The sequence below is a fragment of the Herpailurus yagouaroundi genome, unplaced genomic scaffold (assembly GCF_014898765.1).
Source record: "Herpailurus yagouaroundi ecotype Mexico unplaced genomic scaffold, PumYag 403, whole genome shotgun sequence".
NCBI classification, from domain to species: Eukaryota; Metazoa; Chordata; class Mammalia; order Carnivora; family Felidae; genus Herpailurus; species Herpailurus yagouaroundi.
This window is the reverse complement of record NW_024412620.1, coordinates 1,451,061-1,470,661: the sequence shown is the minus strand read 5'-3', so window position 1 is coordinate 1,470,661 and position 19,601 is coordinate 1,451,061. Positions and strand designations below refer to the sequence as shown.

Here is a 19,601-nt window from a genome sequence, read left to right as displayed (position 1 = left end):
ATTGTTACATGGGTTTGTTGATATCACTGTTTTATCTTTCCATTTAAAAGAAAGCCAGTTCTCCTAGAAAATTAAGAGAATTGCACCTTCAAGTTGAGCCACTAATAGCAAACAATTAATTATTCATTAAATATTATTAATTGTTATTTTGTGGCCCACAGGAACTTTCAAATCCCATTACAGAAAATGTATACAGGCTGTGATGCTGGTTCCTGGACTATTACATTTCTACTTGTTTTTGAACTAGTATCATGACTGATGTCACTAAAGAGGAAGTAAAACATGAAGTAAAACATTTATAAAGGGTTAAAATTCTTGAAAAGATAGTATTTGCAACTGTGTGTAGAACACACTGTATCCAACATTTGATTTCACCTGAAATGCCTACAATCAGGGACAATATGAAAAAGGTTATAAAAGAATGTTCTGAAAAAAAAAATTACACTTCTAAAATGCAAGAACTTTCTATAATTCCTAGCATTAAAACCAGTCATGCCAGGAGTGTTCTATAATTAAAAAAAAAAAAAAAAAAAAAAAAAAGAAACTCTAGCATAGCATTATGAACACCACCACCAAGTACAGAATTTAGTTTTAAAGATAAAAGTATTGGTTTTAAGTATTCTCCTTTGGCACAGTATTAGCCATGATAGTTTCTTAAGCACATTCTTTTTTTTTTTTTTTTCAACGTTTATTTATTTTTTTTGGGACAGAGAGAGACAGAGCATGAATGGGGGAGGGGCAGAGAGAGAGGGAGACACAGAATCGGAAACAGGCTCCAGGCTCTGAGCCATCAGCCCAGAGCCCAACGCGGGGCTCGAACTCACGGACCGCAAGATCGTGACCTGGCTGAAGTCGGACGCTCAACCGACTGCACCACCCAGGCGCCCCTTTCTTAAGCACATTCTTAAAAGCTTTTATAGATGATGTAAAGTCATAGTCAATCAGTTCCAGTGTCCCACAAATACTGTTAGGAAGCTGGGACTCAGGCATATTTCTTTGAGAAGTTTCTATGATCATTTTAAACAAATTTCATTTTCCACAGAAAAAATCAATTTATGTTTATAAAACAAAGATCCACAAAGGAAATGTTGATATTATTATATTTAAAAAGTAAATATGGAGTGCTTATAGATACACAGTGAGAAGGGTCAATACTGTGGACTTAATGAAAAGAGGAACACTTATTGAAGAAACATTCTACAGCAAGGCAAGGCTTTCTGTAGCAAAATTATCTATTTGATAACAATGAACTCAAGTTGGGTGAATCTCAAGATCACAAATCAGAGACCTAAGGAAACAAAGGAAAGGTCTCCTGCAAGATGCACAGAAAGGAGTCTATTTTTTAAGAGTGGAAATAGATAAAACAATGCTCAAAGAAATGTAATTTCTTTCTCAGCTAAAATCATAGTAACCTATGAGTCTTTAGAATTAAAAAATGTCTTCCAATAGATGAGTTATAGTTAGATATTAAAAATTAGTATATGAAAATATAACGAGAACTTGCATTCAAATTTGATGGAGTAGTTTATATCACAACTATGTCTCTTGCTAGTGAAGAGGAAAAGATAAAAGATTTTTTAAAATTCAAAGAATCTACTCTTTGGAGGCACTGAAGCACAAACAAGGCAGCCAGGACATAAGGGGCCAAGATTCTGGAGGCACAGGAAGGTATGGACATGTGTTCGTTCCTCACTGTACTTTCACATTTAGTGACAATTAATAAATAAATAAATTCTCTGGGTATGGGGAAAAATAAATAAAATAAATTCCCTGGGTAGGGGAAATAAGAGGTCAAGTGGCAGCCGAGGGCCTGATGGCATTCCACTGGAATGGGAAGATAAAAGCTAGAGTTTGGGACTACCCAGGATTTAAGGGGTCAAGAGCCTGGAAAGGAAAGAACAACAGAGAAATGAACAAAAATACTGACATTTGCCGGCTCTCAAGATGAACATCTGCTGGATAAGACAGCTAGAAACCAGAGGCTGGATACTGAAGGGATGAAAAGATATTTTAGCAAACCCAAGGGTCCTGGGGAGATGAAGATTAGAGTTTAAGTCTCACCACAATAATGATGAACTAGCAGAAAGGTAGATCAGAAATAGATAAGAAGTGACCCATGCCATCTCATTCTATCTGCTTGTGAGAAGAAAATTAAATACATCTGAGAAAGAATACAACTTCAAGAACCTCTACAATTTTTCATTCACAAAATCGAAGGTTCATTTCAAAACGATCAGGCATGTCAAGAAACAGAACCAAATGACCAAATGTTGAGAGATGGGGGGCAAAAAGATAATAGATAGCCCTAAAGGTGAAGAGAAATTACATAAGACTGAAATATTAAGATGAATATGATTAATATATTCAAGAAAACACAGGAAAAGAGAATTTCACCACAGAATTGGAACTATGGGAAAAAGAAAATTCTGGAACAGATAACTGAATAATTCAGTAGATTGATTTAATAGCATATTAGACACCACAGAAGAAATAATATAATGGAAAATAGATTAATAGGAATTATCCATGTGGAAGCACAAAGAGAAATAGATTGAAAATATACAAAAAGCATGATATTCATAGGTATATATACACACAGACACATATATATATGACAAAGTAACATATCTAACATAAATAAACTGGAATCCTAGAAAGAGGAGAGTTTTGTTTAAGAAGATTTACCCTATACAAAAGAAAAGACATCTCAAGTCACAGACCCAGTAAGTTCTACAAACCTCACAAAATACAAAAAAAACAAAGCAAAAAAACCACACATCTGTGCACACTATAATAAAACTACTAAAAATTAAAGAGAAAAAAGCAACCAATTAAAAAGAGACATTTCATTTAAATAAGCAACAATAAGACTAACAGTATACTTTTCAACAACAAAAGAGGTTCAAGGAGGAAAAAAAATCACATATTTACAATGTTGAAAGAAAATTAGCTGCTAATATAAATTATATAGTCAGGAAAAATATTCTCCATAAAGTAAAATAAAAACATTTTCAGACAGTCAAAACCTAAGAGAACCTGGTGCCTGCAGATCCGCTCGAAAGGAGTCCGCATGTGGAAGGAAAATGATTCCAGGAGGAATAATGTGAATGCAGGAAGCAGTAAACAGTAAAGGGCACATATATGGTTAAAAATAAATAATATGGGTTATTTAAAACAAACCAAAAAATAATGTCTTATGTGGTTTAAAGTATATGTAAAATTAAAATACAATGCATAAAAGGTGAGAGGTAAGGGTGTTGTAAGGTTTTTTTGCGTTGTCTAGAAATTGATAAAGAATTAACTTAAGGTAGACTAATAATTTATGGATACACATAGCAATCTTTAGGGTGATTACTAATGAACAATGAAAGAACATACAACTGACAAGCACCGAGGTGAAAATGTGTAATAAAAATCCTTTGTGATTTCAAGGAATTGAAGACAAGAGAAAGAAAGCATCAAGGAAGAGATGGGACGAATAGCGTGATGATAGATTTAAATCCAAATAAATGAGATATCATGTAAAATTTAAATGACTAAGTATCTCAGTTAAAAGAGATTGTCATAATAGATGATAAAATGATGCTCCAAAGACATACATCTTAAATACAAGTCCACGGAAGGACTGAAAGTAAAAAGATAGAAAAAACATATATAAACATTATCCAAAAGAGACCTGGTAAATCTTTATCCCAATATAAAGAGGAATATTTTGACCACGGGACAGAAAGATACGACAATCCGTACATATCTAATAACACAGCCTCAAAATATATACAGCAAAAAATTAAAGAACTCAAGATGAAAAAGTATAATTTTCAATCAATAGGTTAATAGATTTTAACATAGATCTCTCAGTAACTTATAGAATAAGCACACAAAAAAAATATCAGTAAGAATGTAGAATATTCGAATAATAAAATATTCTCTGGCAAAAGTAGAATTAAGCTAGACATGAGTAACATACAAATAGAAAATCCTCGAATATTTAGGAATTCAGCAATACAATTCTAAATAAGCCATAAACGAGAGAATTAATCTGAACAGACATTAGGAAATATTTTTAACTTATTTATAATGGAAACATGAAACATAAAGTGTGGGACTGAAAGCAATGTTTGAAAGGCAACTTAGGACATTAAAATACATAAATAAAAAAAAAGAAATGCTAAAATTTATTAAGTCAGGCATCGATATAAAAAAGCTAGGGAAAGACAGCAATTTAACCCAAATAAAATAGAAAAACAAAAAAAGCAGAAATGAAATAAAAAACATGTCTAAACAAAGGAAATATCAAAAAATCCTATAGTCATTGAAAAGATACATAATTGATACCTTGAATTCTGTGGATAGATTTCATATTTTAGATTAAATAGAGTTCTTTAAAAATAAAAAAACAAAACAAAAAATGACAGCTCTGTAACTATTAAAGAATCTTTTTTTTTTTTTTTTTTAGTTTTATTTATTTTAAGAGACAGAGTGAGAGCAGGGGAGGGGCAGAGAAAGAGGGAGAGAGAAAATCCCAAGCAGGTTTCATACCATCAGTGTGGAGCCCGATGTGGACTTGATCTCACGAATCATGAGATCATGATCTGAGCTGAAATCAAGAGTCAAACGCTTAACCAACTGAGCCACCCACGCACCCCAAGAATCTCTGACTTAAATCTCTTCATAGAAAATAAGTTCAGAGGGATTTATCAGTGAATTCCTCCAAATACTAATGAGGAAATAATGCCAACTTTACATAAACTCATCCACTTCATTTAAAAAGATGTATTATTTCTCAAATTATTTTTTGATGCCAGCAGAGTCATAATAACGAAACCTGTCAGCGATATTATGAGGGGAAAAAAAGGAGTATGTCTAAACAACATAGCCAAAAAGAAAAAAAGAAACAAAATATAAGCAAATTAAATTCAACTATATAGTAACGGGATAATACACGACCAATCTGTGTTTATTTCAGGAATGTAAGATTTAATATTAAAAAAATCAATGTAATTTGTCACATTAACAAAGGAAAAAGATCTGATCACCTCAATAAATATAGGAAAAAAATCTAACACCTATCCATAACACTGTAAATAAATCAGGAATAGATGGTAATTTCTTTTTTTAACATTTATTTATTTGGGGGAAAGCCTACACAGGGGAGAGGCACAGAGAAGGGGACAGTGGATCCAAAGTGGGCTCTGCACTGACAGGCTGACAGCAGTGAGCCCAATGTGGGGCTCAAACTCATGAACCCCAAGATCATGACCTGAGCCAGTCAGACCTTCAACCGACTGAGCCACCCTGGTGCCTGTGGATAGATGGTAATTTGTTTACCTGTTAAACAGTATCTACAAAATATACAGAAAACATCATATTTAATTATGAAATACTGAAAGCTTTTCCCTGGAGATTGAGAATAAGACAAGGACGTCCACTATCAGTATTTCTATTCATACACCACTGATGATGTCAACCAAAGCAATAAGAAAGAGAGGGAGAGAAAAGGATTTAGAAAGGGAGAAATTAAATTGTCACTATTCACAGATGGCCAGCTTGTATCCTTGGAAAATCCAAAGAACTTAAACTATAGCAAAGTCATTGCATGAAAAGTCAATATACCAACTCAACTGCATTTCTATACATCAAAAACAAATACAAATAAATACAATTTATAATTTTGTACAAAAACATCGAACATCTATATATAAATCTCATGAAGATGTTTAAGATATCTGCACTAAAAACTGTAACATCTTTTTTTTTTTTTTTAAGTAGGCTCCACGCTCAATGTGGGGCTTGAAGTCATGACCCCGAGATCAAGAGTTGTATGCTCCACCGGCTGAGCCAGCCAGGTACCCCCCAAAACTACAATATCAAGAAAAGTAAAAGGACTTAAGTTAGGGTAGGGATTGTTCATGGATTGATGATTCAATATAATAATCAATTAGGAAAAAATTGACTATGTATTCACTGACATTCCAATAAAATTCCCAGCAGATTTTTATGTTTAGAAATTAATAAGTTGTTTCAAAATCTATCTAAAAACATAAAGGAACAAGAATAACAAAGACACCAAAACAGAACAAAGTTGGGTAAGTTACATCACCAGATATCAAAAGCCATAACAATTTAAGTGGTACAGCAACAATGGAGCAAGGATATACAGACAGTGCAGTATAAAGAACAGAGCCCAGAGACAAACCACACACACAGCTTCATTTAATTTAAAACAAATATGCCAATGAAATGCTATAAAGAATGGATAATCTTTCCAATAAATGGTTCTTGGGTATAGAAAGCCACATGTAAAAAGAAAAAAATAAATAAAAGGAAAACAAGTGAAAAAAGAACTTTGATCTTTACCTAACAACTTAAGAAGAAACAAGTAAATTAGAGAAGATTCATAATCTAAATATGTAAGTTAAAATAGAAGGCAACAGAAATATTAACGACGTTGGAATAGGCAAAAGTTTCTTAAAGAGGATATAGCAAGAACCTAACTAGAAGGAAAAAAAAAAAAACCAAAAACCAAAAACCAAAAACAACCTGATATGTGACTTTCATAAAACTCAGAAACTTCAGTCACTGAAAGGCACCATTACTAGAGCTCAGAGGCAAGTCACAGAGCGTAATATATCTGAAATTTAGATATCCAACAATGGACTCATCTCCAGAATATAGCTAGAACTCTTATAATAAATCAATTAGAAAAAGACAGGAGCACCTGGATGGCTCAGTCAGTTAAATGTCCGACTTTGTCTCAGGTCATGATCTCACAGTTTGTGAGTTCAAGCCCTGTGTCGGGCTCTGTGCTGACAGCTCAGAGATTGGAGCCTGCTTCAGATTCTGTAACTCCCTCTCTCTCTGCTCCTTCCCTGCTCACGCTCTGTGTCTCTCTCTCAAAAATAAACAAACATTAAAAAAAAAAAGACAATCCCGTTTAAGAAAATCAGGAAAATAATTAATCAGGTGCTCCATGAAAGAGGATATTCAAATGACCAATAAGTATATGGGAAGGTGCTCAATATCATTACTTACCACAAAGATGCAAATTAAATTAAAGCCACATTGAGATAGTGCTACATATTCATCAGAATAACTTTTAAAAAAAGGCAGTATCAAGTGTTGGTGGAAACCTGGAGCAACTGGAATTCTCATAAGCCATATACTTACTGGTAGGACTGCAAATTGGCACAATTACCTTGGAAAACTGTTCGGTAATGTCTACTAAGTAGAACATACGCATCCTATCGGCTAACAATCCCATGGCCGGGCATATACACAAGAGAAATAAATGCATTTTGTATGAAAAATCATGAACAGGAGCTTCCAAAGCAGCTTTATTCATAATAGATCCAAGTAAATACAAACCAAATGTCCATTAAAGTTCAAGGGATAAATAAATTGTGTGGTATATTCATATGAAAATGAAAAGAAACAAACCACTTCCATGGATGAATCTCATGGACATCATACTGAGTGAAATAAACCAGACAAAAAAGAGTATATACTATATGATTCCATTCATATGAAGTTCAAACAGGCAAAACTAATTAGTGGTGATATAAGTCACAATAATGATTATTTTGCAAGGAGGTTACTCCTTGTAGCCAGAGAGGATACTTCTGCAATTCTGGTACTGTCCTATATACCAATCTGAGTGGTGGTTACGTGGATGTATTCATTTAGAAAAATTCATTGAGCAGTTCATTAAATTTTGGATACTTTACATACAGCGTAAACAATTCTGCCAAGTCTAGGGGCACCTGGGTGGCTCAGTCGGTTAAGCGTCCAACTTTGGCTCAGGTCCTGATCTCACGGTTCATGGGCTCAAGCCCCGCGTTGGGCTTTGTGCTGACAGCTGGAGTCTGGAGCCTGCTTCAGATTCTGTATCCCCCCCCACCTCTGTCCCTCCCATGTTCACACTCTCTCTCTCAAAAATGAACATTAAAAAAAAAAGTTCTGCCAACTCTAAAGTCAAGTCCTAAATTTATCAACCTTAATGCCTGTTTAAAATAAATGCACTACATTTCAACAAGACTACTGCTGAAGAACAGATGTTATCACTACTCTGAGAATTACAACAAACAAAACACATAATGGATAAGAATAAGCCCTTTACAGAAGAAAATCTTACATCTGTATTCCAACCAATTTCTCTAATTCATTCAACAAATATTTATTAAGCATCTACTATTTGCAAGTTTGGGAATAGGCACTAATCATATCTACTCATTTGAACCAATTAAGTGTACTGACCTGTCGAAAACTGGAACCAATCCATTAGTTACACCTTGTCTAGAGAAAGAATATACTAATACAAAAATGTCTACATGGAGTCTAGTTAAGGGGATTTGAAAAATAAGAATTTAGCAATTTAGATAATGTACTAAAGGCATCCCGGCTAGGGAAAAATAATCTGGGGAGCAAAATTATTCTGGTACCAAAAGAGATACCCATCTTTACATGGGTAAAGATGACTCAGTATTCCTCACCATTTCCTTGAGAAACTATTCCATAAAGTTACTACCTTAGTCTAGAACTACATTTAGCAGTTTTTCTAATCAACAAATTTAGCAACTCTACTTCCTTGATTAGAGAAAAAGGATACCTTGGCTAGTACACTCTTCATTTTCTACAGGGTGAAAAATAAGCTGACATTCTGGTGAATCTATTTCCAATGGTAATTATGAAGAACTCCTAAGAATACTTATAATCTTTGTGTACAGATGTAAAAATGATTTTCTGGACCTATAAATCTCAGGAATGGACTTGGGAACATGGCAACCAGTTCATGGAAGAGCCACACTGTGAAGTCCTGTCTGGGTAGCCTTCTGATCACTTTAGATTAAGAGTTGGCAAACTACAGCCCAAAAGCCAAACACAGCCTCTTGCCTATTTCTGCAAATAAAATTTTATTGGAATGCAGTCATGTTAATTTGAACCTACATGGCTATAGTTGCTTCCATGGAACAAAAGCACAGTTGAGTGGTTATGAGAGAGACTGTCTGGCCCACAAAGCCTTAAATACTTATTATCTAGCCCTCTACCAAAAAAGTTTGCTGGCCTCTGCTTTAGGTGATTTCTCATTCTCATTTCATAACTGCCATAATCTTCGTCTTATTCTATAATAGAGCTCATACTCTATTTAAAAAGTGAAAATCCCAAGCAGTCTTCATACTGTTTTTGAAAGAGAGCACGAGCGGAGTAGGGGCAGAGAGACAGAGGCAGACACAGACTCCGAAACAGGCTCCAGGCTGTGAGCTGTCAGCACAGAGCCCCACACGGGACGCGGGGCTCAAACTCACAAAACTGTGAGATCATGACCTGAGGCGAAGTTGACGCTTAACCGACTGAACCACCCAGGCGCCCCTCACGTCCTCAGTTTTCAACGTGAGAACGACTTGTCCCAGATTCCAACCAAGATATTCAGAAATGGAAATTCTACATTATCATTGGTCATCGACTAATTACTATAAGTGAATGTTTTCAAAAAACTTCATGCAATTATAAAGCCAGTCCTTATTATATAAGTTTCTCCTCTAAAATAATTCCTGCAGTTTTACAGTTCTTAAATCATCAATGGTTGAATTAACTTTCTGTAAGTTCATCATTTCTTTTAAATCATGAGTTTATTAAGTTTGTTATTTATAACTAATATGGAAGATATCATTAGTATAGTTTCCTCATTTTGTCCTACTTAGGTATCCCCAAATTGTGACTTTTTCTTCTGTAGGGAGCCGTAAATTTTTTTAACAGCAGCACTTTATAAGTAATAAATTCTTTACTGCAATTCTTTGCTATTGAAATTGCCCAAATTGTTATTTCTCATTCTGATATTTATGAAATCAGTTTTCTCTTCTACCACGGTAGCTTGACAAAATCCAAATAAATATAAAACAAAGCAGCCATAAATGCATAAGTAAGTTCCTTTTTTAAAAAGGAAAGCTTTAAAAATTATCAATTTATGTGGGAAGTCAAACAAGGACTAAGACAACGTATAAGAAAGAATCCAACATAGTCTGTATTTCAAAATATGGTAGCATTACCAAGGGGGAAAAAAGATTTAGGAAACGATATCTTCTGGGAAGCAGCTGAAGCAAATCATTCTACTATAACTACCTATAAATCACAACTCACTAAGTGAAAAGGAAAGTATACAACAGTAACTTGGTAAGCAAGACAATCAAATCATACCGATTTATTGTTTTAAAAGACAAAAAAAAAAGAAATGTCTTCAGAGAGTTACACAGATATAGAAGAACCAAAAACCTCCAGAAAAGGGGAAAATTAGAGCTAGAAGTTGAGTAAATTCCCTATGGGAAAAAATTTTCCCAAATTCTACAAAATAATATTCAAAAGTACTGAAGCTTACAGAGAATCAAAGTGCAGAATATTGTTCATTCATGACATCACCTTTAACATAATAAATAAAAATCATACGGGGAAAAGGCAAAAAATTTAACCAAGAACAACAAAATTTAAATGTCCATATTTTATCCTGAATAATTACACAAAGATATATGTAAAGTACCTATTAACTTTTACCTGAATGCGTCCGAAAATGCATTTCCAGACTTGATTTGCCTTTAAAAATTTTCTTACAAACATCACATTGATGAAACGTTGCTTTATATCTGAGAAAAATAAAAAGGGTTGAGTTTTCAATATAACTTTAATAACAATAAAAATATGTTACATCATGTACAAAAATTATACATAGAATTCTCACATTAATAAAGCATAGAACTCCAAAGGAATGTGGAATTACTTTTAAAGTACCAAACTGGTGGCTCAGTTGGTTAAGCGTCTGACTTCGGCTCAGGTCATAATCTCAGGGTTCGTGAGTTTGAGACCCACATTGGGCTCCGTGCGGTCAGTGCAGAGCCTGCTTCAGATCCTGTCTCCCTCTTTCTCTGCCCCTCCCCACTCGTTCATTTTCTCTTTCTCAAAAATAAGTAAACATTAAAATTAAATTAAAAAAATGTACCAACCTTACCTCTGGTTCTTCCTCCTCCAGTTATATTCAGTGAACGAATCTATACAAAGAGTTCCTTAGACTTTTAACTTTAAACCCCTTTCTTCTAAGATTTAAATCACTGAACTTCTGTATTATTATTATTTGTTATTAAAAATATCAAAGGAAAAATTACTAGGACAGAAACAGATCAATGATGAGCTAAAGGAAGAAAAAAGGAGTTGAACAAAGCGGTGTAGTGGTAATTTAGGGGTGACAGAACTATTCCATATCTTGACTGTGGTAATGATTACATGACTGCATGCATTTATCAAAATGTGCAAAACTACAGACTAAAAAAAAACATTTTTCTGTCTGTAAAGCATACCTTAATTTAAAAAATAGATGCTAAGTCTGACTGAAAAAAAACCGCAGTACTCTCAAAAATGTGCATTCATCAAAAAGGTGACACTGCTCTAAACTGGTTCACTTTATAACAAATATAATAAGTATCATAAACTTGAACTTAAAAATAAATTTTATACCTAAATCAAAAAAGAATGAGATACCAGTCCTTTTATTTTTATTATGAATTAATAGACATAAAAAGCTGCAAATTACTCAAAACCTAACTTATCAGGCAGTAAAGTGTAGTGCCTAAGAATACGCTTTGTGAGTTAAACAATCTTAGACTCCAATTTAATTGTGAGGATTAAGATATGTGTAAAATGATTAGCATTTAAGTTATAGTTATTAAAAGTCTATCATCTCACCCTGGAAGTAATTTATATCTAATTGAACACATGGCAAAATAATTAACTCAAACAGAGGCTACTATGATGTTCTGTAAGACAGTTTGCTCTTAACATCTGGGTTTTACTGGAATATTTAGCATATTGTTACAATATTCAATAGCAATAGTATGCCTAACATTTCAAATGCTATTCACACTTTTCAATTCATTCAACTCAACATTTAAAGAGTGGCTACAAAAACTCTATGCAAGGTCCTGTCTTCTAGAAACTTACTTCTACCTGATGAAACATTTAGAAAGATAATGGGAGGGGTGCCTGGGTGGCTCAGTCAGTTGAACATCCAACTTTGGCTCAGGTCACGATCTCGCATTCATGGGTTCGAGCCCTGCACTGGGCTCTGTGCTGACAGCTCAGAGCCTGGAGCCTGCTTTGGAGTCTGTGTCTCCCTCTCTCTCTGCCCCCACCCCTGCTCGCACTTTGTCTCTCTGTGTGTCCCAAAAAACAAAAACAAAACAACACAAAAAGTTAAAAAAAAATTTTTTTTTTAAAGATAACGGGAGTGTCACTGATAAACTTAGCAAAAGACCTGTAACCAACATACTTGGTTTGTCCTATTCCATTCATATCCCTGGTAAATACAAATAGAGATATAAACAGGGTCACCATAGGCACATACAGAAAGAAGCAGTGGTACCCATCTTGGGGCAATTTTGTCCCCGTGGGGCATTTAGTAATGTCTGAAGACATTTTCGTTTTTTCACAACTGGAGGTAAGTCGGTGCTACTGCCATCTAGTGGATAGAAGCCAGTAATACTGATAAATAAACCTACACTACACAGGGCAGCTCCCCAAGAAAGATAATTATCTGGCCCCAAATGCCTATAGTGTTATGGCTAAGAAATTTAGATCTATAAAAGGGAAGAAGAAACATTATAAAATAATGGGTGGGAGGAGGGGTGCTAACCTTCATCACTCCCCACATTCTTTCCTTGGATAATCTGCTTTTACATATTTACAATATAAATCTTGATAAACGCTCAGACTTCACTTCTGAGATTTAGACTTCTATTTACCTGTCACATTTTATGTTTGAGTTTCTATTAGGCATCTCAAACTCAATACACACCAAACAATTCATTGTCTCCTTCTGTAAATTTAGTCCAACTTCTGTATTCTCTATCTCAATGGCTGGTTTATCAACCACCCACTTGAAAACAGGAATTCTTTGAAAACAGGAATTATCCATGACTGCTACCATTCTTTCAATTAAAAAAACTAAGTATTTTTCAAATAAGTATCTGCTACTGTTTATTACTAATTCTATTCCCTAGTTTAGGCCCTCTCCATCTTTTTCCTAAATTCTAACAGCCTTCTAACTGGCTGATTTACTTGTCTTAATTTATCCACCACAAATCCAGCCTCCACCCATCAATAAGAGTAATCTACCCCAAAAGAAATCCAACTGTGTCACCTTCTTGTTTAAAATTTTCCTTTATTTAAAAAAGTTTTTTTTTTTAATGTGTATTTATTTTTGAGAGAGAGAGGGAGAAACAGAGCACGAGCAGTGGAGGGTCAGAGAGAGAGAGGGAGACACAGACTCCAAAGCAGGCTCCAGGCTCTGAGCTGTCAGCACAGAGCCCGAGGTAGGGCTCGAACCCATGAACCATGAGATCATGACCTGAGTTGACGTCGAATACTCAATCGACTGAGCCACCCAGGTGCCCCTCATTTAAAATTTTCAATGGCTTTTTATCACATAGGAATAAGTATTGGTTCCATAAAATGATATGTAAGGCTCCGTATTCTAGATCCACCATTAGCCAGCCCTCGTAGAAAGTGGAGCCTACAGGTTCTGGTTCCATAATTATCTAGGCCAGCAGACAGGCCCGCAGGCTCTTGTGGCAGGGAGGAAATCCCAAAACTCTTTCATAGGGTTTATAAGATCAAAGTTATTTTCAAAATAATACCTTAACATTTATGTTCCTTTCTCATTATGTAGACATTTACACTAATGACACATACAAAAGAAATGGCGGATAAAAGTGCTGGTACCTCAGTTCCAAACAAGGGAGTGGTACCAAAATGTACTAACAGTCATTGTGCTCTTTACCACCATGCGATCACAGGAAAAAAAAAAAGTGGGAAAGGGGCTAAATTAGAATGTTACTAACTTTCAACCTTTCCGAGTGTGGCCTTTTTAATGTTTTTTGTGATGAAATGGGAAGGACACAAGAAGCACTTCTACGGCATACCAAAGCATAATGGTTGTCTCAAAGCAAAGCACTTGTGAATCTGAGTTGTGAGCTGAAGTAGCCACTTTCTTCATGAAATACCATTTTACTTGAAAGAATGAAAGACAAACCACAGTTACAGACTTGAGTTTTTGCCAGATATTTTCATGAAAATTAAAGGAAGGAAACCTGTCACATCAAGGGGAAAAATGACAATATTTGTCAGCAATGATAAAGTCTGAGCTTTCAAGCTAGTATAAAAATTTTGGAAAACTTGCACCTGCCCTTGTGATCTTGACAGCTTCCCAATACTCCTTTCTGAGAGACTGGAGGCAATATTAACACATGTGATTTGTTGATCCTGTACTGTGAAATGTGCTTACATTTAGAAAATTGCCATAATTTAGTGAACCCATGTTTTCCAAAGGACAAATGCATCGTATTACAATTTGTGCATAGGTACAAAAAAATCATTCAAGTACAAGACCAATAGGCTGAGTGTAACAGAGTATAAAAACTTCATTAATTTTGTTTCAGATTTCACCTTGCAACTACCTTTAAGAAACTACCACTTGCTTAGTTTGGGTATAGTAGCAAAGACTAATATCCACAATTATCTAAGATTACTGCTATCACAGTACTCCTCCTTTTACCAACGACGTATAGAGTGAGGCTAGATTTTTTTCATTTACTTCAAACAAAATAACACATGGCAGCAGATACAATACTCCAGCTATCTTCTATTAAAGCATTAGAGAGATACAAAAATGCCAAACATGCCCCTCCTTTAATATTTTTAATTTGTTTTGTAAAGTTGCTATTTTTCACAAAATTGCTTTTTATGTGAGCATGTGATGGGTATATTACTATTTTCAAGTGAATTAATGAACAAGGTCTTCATTTTTATCAACTGAATTTCTAATATGATTTGTAGAGTTTACTTAAACAATAATAATTTTTTATATTATTATTTCTATAACAAGAGCTCCTGAGATACTGAATAATTTTTAAGGGTATAAAGGGGTTGAGAAAAAGTTAACAGAATTTCTGGAGCAAGTGAGTATGCAGTTCAGTCTATTTTCTACCTATTCAAACAATATGTTGAAATTCTTATTTTCTTTTCTATACAGAATCATGTATATCTTTCTATCCCAGCCCTTGGCAGCATTCCTATTATCTAATGAATACAAGAATTCAATGACTACCATGAATACATTGATTCAGTGAGTGAATCACTGAACAAAATCAGTGAAACAATAAACAAGTATATGAAAATATAAGAAAATGGACAGAAATCAACACTTCCTACTTTTCTTCAAAGTGTTCTGTTAAAGGTACTATATATATTTTGTTGATCATGATCAGTACTATTAAACTACAACTACAGTTTCTTGGCACCTTAGACATGTGCATTATTTAGCATTTGTGTCAAACACCTAGTCCAAGAACATGGATTCTCTGAACATAATACACTCAACAACTAATCTCAGTTAACCCTGAATATCTAAATTGCTTAAAAAGCTGGTGTTCTAAAGAAAAAAGGAGACAGCGAAAAAAGACTTTTAGGAAATAAACTAAGTTACCTGAGAGAAGTGGGCAGGGGGTAGGTAAAATAGATGAAGGGATTTAAGAGTACAGTTATCGTGATGAGCATTGAGCAATGTACAGAATTGTTGAATACATCTGAAACTACTATAATACTGTATGTTAAGTATATTGAAAAAAATTTTTTTTAATTTTTTTTTTTCAACATTTATTTATTTTTTTGGGGACAGAGAGAGACAGAGCATGAACGGGGGAGGGGCAGAGAGACAGGGAGACACAGAATCGGAAACAGGCTCCAGGCTCCAAGCCATCAGACCAGAGCCTGACGCGGGGCTCGAACTCATGGACCGCGAGATCGTGACCTGGCTGAAGTCGGATGCTTAACCGACTGCGCCACCCAGGCGCCCCTACTGAAATTTTTTTTTAAAAGTTGGTGTTCAGGACAGCACATGCCTCCTTCAAATAAAATACCATTTAATTTAATTTATTTATTTTTAAAATTTCTTTATTTTGAGAGAAGGCGGACAGGTAGAGAGAAGGAGAGAGAGAATCCCAAGCAGACTTCACACAGCCAGAACAGAGTCCAACACGGGGCTCAATCCCACGAACCGTGAAATTATGACCTGAGCCAAAACCTAGAGTCAGAAGTTCAACTGACTGAGCCACCCAGGCACCCCCCCAAAGAAAATACCATTTTAACTGCTTAGTGTGATTAGAAATCTAAATTCTGACTAGAAACATTTCCAGCAGTAACTCTTTTTAAGTATAGTATATAGGCAGCACATTTATATTTTTTGCTAAGAGCCACAGCAACCAAAGATAAATGAAATGCCCAAAGAATGCCAAGACTGTATTAGTTATTAACTTCAATATCTACTACCTCCTAGCCTTGAGTCAACTGAAAACAAGTAAACAACAATATTTCCTTCAATTTCTTTGGGTCAACAGAGAAGCTACAGAAGCTAGAAAAAAAGAGCTAGTTAACCTATCCTCAATTAAACAAAATAAACTATGAGACCAGTTATAACTCTCACCCAAACTACACTTATCCAATGCAGTAATTATGAGAAATTGCTTTTTCACTTACTTTTGCCACACTTTCTCTCCCAGGTGTACACTTTTGTAATGAACAGTGAGATGATCCCTACGACCAAAACATTTTCCACATTCTTCACACTGATGAGCCTTCTCACCTTAAAGACCCAAATAGTTTGATTATAATATGCACTTCAGTGTTCCCCCCAGAAATAGATGATCAAACAACAGGATAATATGATAGGAAATCAACCAGAAAAGTAAAGCCACCCTTTATTCTGGGCTATCTGCTTTATATTCCTTACTAAAGTACCTTTCTTCAATGAATCTATGCTTTTTTTCACGGATGTGAACCCTTTTCCCGACCTGGAGAAGGAATGAATAGCCTTTTTGCTGAAGACTTCAAATCTTACCTCTCAATGTAACAGAGCAAGATAAATGAAATGACTTCAAAACTCAGGAATTTTTTAGGAATATGTAAGTCTAGATGTCAAACACTTCAAATGAAAACACACTGAATCAAGATAAGGCTGTTTTACTGTTTATAAAAAGGACCTGAACATTTTCAGATTTTTGTACTTTTTTAAAAAAATATTTTTCATCTGTGGGGATTTCACACATTTGCAATAAGCTAAAACGCAAATATGAAGGAAAATTCTAGATGAGTCCCATTTCTCATCTCTAATATTCAGTTATAAAGGCTTGCGCTTTAAAAATCACTCTTAACTTAATCCAGTATGCAATTAAGGCATGTGATCTCTAGAATCAGGAGTTAGAATCTTCCTCCTAAAAATGAAAATGCATAATTCCAGTGAAAAAGTCATCAGACCATTAGCATCTCTTAAAAGGTGATAACAGTTGATAACAACTGCAACTTGTAACCTCATTGGGATTTTTTAAAAAAAATTTTTTTTTTAACGTTTATTTTTGAGACAGAGAGAGACAGAGCATGAACGGGGGAGGGTCAGAGAGAGGGAGACACAGAATCTGAAACAGGCTCCAGGCTCTGCGCTGTCAGCACAGAGCCCAACACGGGGCTCGAACTCACAAGCAGTAGATCATGACCTGAGCCGAAGTCAGACGTTTAACAGACCGAGCCACCCAGGCGCCCCTCATTGGGATCATTTAAGAAAGTAATTAGAAAGTAATTAGATGTGCTGCATACTTCATATTTAGATTGTTTAAAATAATAATAAGCACCTCTTCTACTGTGCTTATAGAGATGGCTCTTTCCAATTATTGTACTCACAGAGTTGGCTCTCTTAGCTCTTTCTGAACATCAATCAGAGAAGAAAATATGAAAGAAAGCCCCAGAATATAAAAATTATAAATATAGTATAAAGATCTGAAATTGATCAGGACTATTAAGGTACTCTTTTCCAAAGACAGGGTTTCAAAAATTCACTATTACATTAATGTTAACACCTAATTATAATCATTTCTCTTCAAACATCTGTTTTGCTAACTTCTTTCAAATCCAATAAAAATGAAAAATGTTATCTTGGCATCTCTCTTTATAGAAATGCCAATACCAATTATTGCACATATCCACATAATATGCATAGTGCAAATTTTGAGAACTTGATTAAAACAAATTTCAAAATACAGTCTGTAGGCATAAAAGGCAACTGGATTATTAAAATTGCAGTGAACAAAAACATGTCATAAAATTATGTCCCTTTCAGATGTTTTAAAAGAAAGTTTTCAGAACCAGCATTATTGATGGGGTGACCAGCATATATATTACTAAAACTATTAAAATTATAGCCAACATAAACGTGATGTAGTATGTCCTATTCAGGTGCTTTTTTAAAGGATTTTGTAACCATCATTACAAAATACACCTTACCCGAATGTATTTTTTTGTGCTTTGTAAGGTGGTCATGACGAATAAATGTTTTCCCACATTCGTCACACTCATATCGTTTATCATCATGATGTACTCGTAAATGAAGTCTATAAAGAAAAAAATTGAAGAGCATAAAAACTGGTGACACCAAAGGGAAAATCTTGATTAAGTAAGGGAAATTGGGCTGTTTACTCAGCCACCCTCATACATTATGTGCTCTACATCTATGATGTTCCATCTTTCCCACTCTTTTCACTACCTTACTCCAGGGTTGCTACTCACCTCTTTCACAAAAGCACTTCAACGTGTGCATATACACTATGTCTGGATGGCATTCCTTCCTGACTTTTTAGAATGTACTAAATGTCTAGGGTTGTTATCTGTCTGCTGGTGGAGTTTCAGAGAAAGCAAAAGTAGGAATGAGTCAGAAGGAATTAGACAAATAAGGTAAGTGACTTAAACATATGATACAGCAAATAATTAAGAATCCTATACTGGATGATGGATACCACTTCTAAATTGATGTATGAGAATTAAGTAAATTTTATAAGTAATCAACTTGCTGACAGTTACATTTGCTACTTTTCTTCACACTAACCAAAGTCCGGTTCGTTTTATAGTCACCCAAAGACAGATTATAAAGGTTTAAACTATTCAAATTCATTTAACTTGAATTATTCATATCCCCATAATCTTCCATCTATATATACCCTAGTGAAATGAATAGCTTTCCCATTCAAGTTGCTGAAACACGATGTGAGGGCGATCTGGCTGCGACATCTGTCACCCCATTGATCGCCAGGGTTGATTTGGCTGATCTGCCTGGCTAGGCGGGTGTCCCCTTCCTCCCTCACCGCTCCATGTGCGTCTCTCCCGAAGCTGCACGATCGGTTGAAGAGGACGACCTTCCCCGATAGAGGAGGACCGTTCTTCGGTCAAGGGTATACAAGTAGCTGCGCTCCCCTGCTAGAACCTCCAAACAAGCTCTCAAGTTGCCAAAACAGGTGTTTATTCCATAACTATAACCAGCGAAATTGACTGAACTACATCTAAAGGGGGCACATTCTGTTTAAAATGAAAAAGAGGTAAATAATAAATGGAAATATAAAAATTAAAGCCTTATGATTAAAAATCTTAGGAGCATTAATAAAAATTTAAAATGTACATATATCTCACAGTAGGTAGTCACCTATTATTTATTCAGGAAAAAGCCAACTTTTCACAAACTGCAAATG

General features: G+C 34.9%; 1 protein-coding gene across 1 annotated transcript in view; it reads right to left on the bottom strand.

Moving 5' to 3' along the window:
* The window catches only part of ZBTB41 (zinc finger and BTB domain containing 41), a 49,583-nt gene that overhangs the window by 7,956 nt on the left and 22,026 nt on the right, over nucleotides 1-19,601 (bottom strand). The window contains exons 8-10 of the mRNA XM_040463535.1: nucleotides 18,367-18,473; nucleotides 16,570-16,675; nucleotides 10,543-10,631 (exon numbers count right to left, since the gene is read on the bottom strand). Coding sequence (XP_040319469.1) covers nucleotides 10,543-10,631; nucleotides 16,570-16,675; nucleotides 18,367-18,473 — 302 coding nt within the window. The remainder of the gene's footprint in view (nucleotides 1-10,542; nucleotides 10,632-16,569; nucleotides 16,676-18,366; nucleotides 18,474-19,601) is intronic.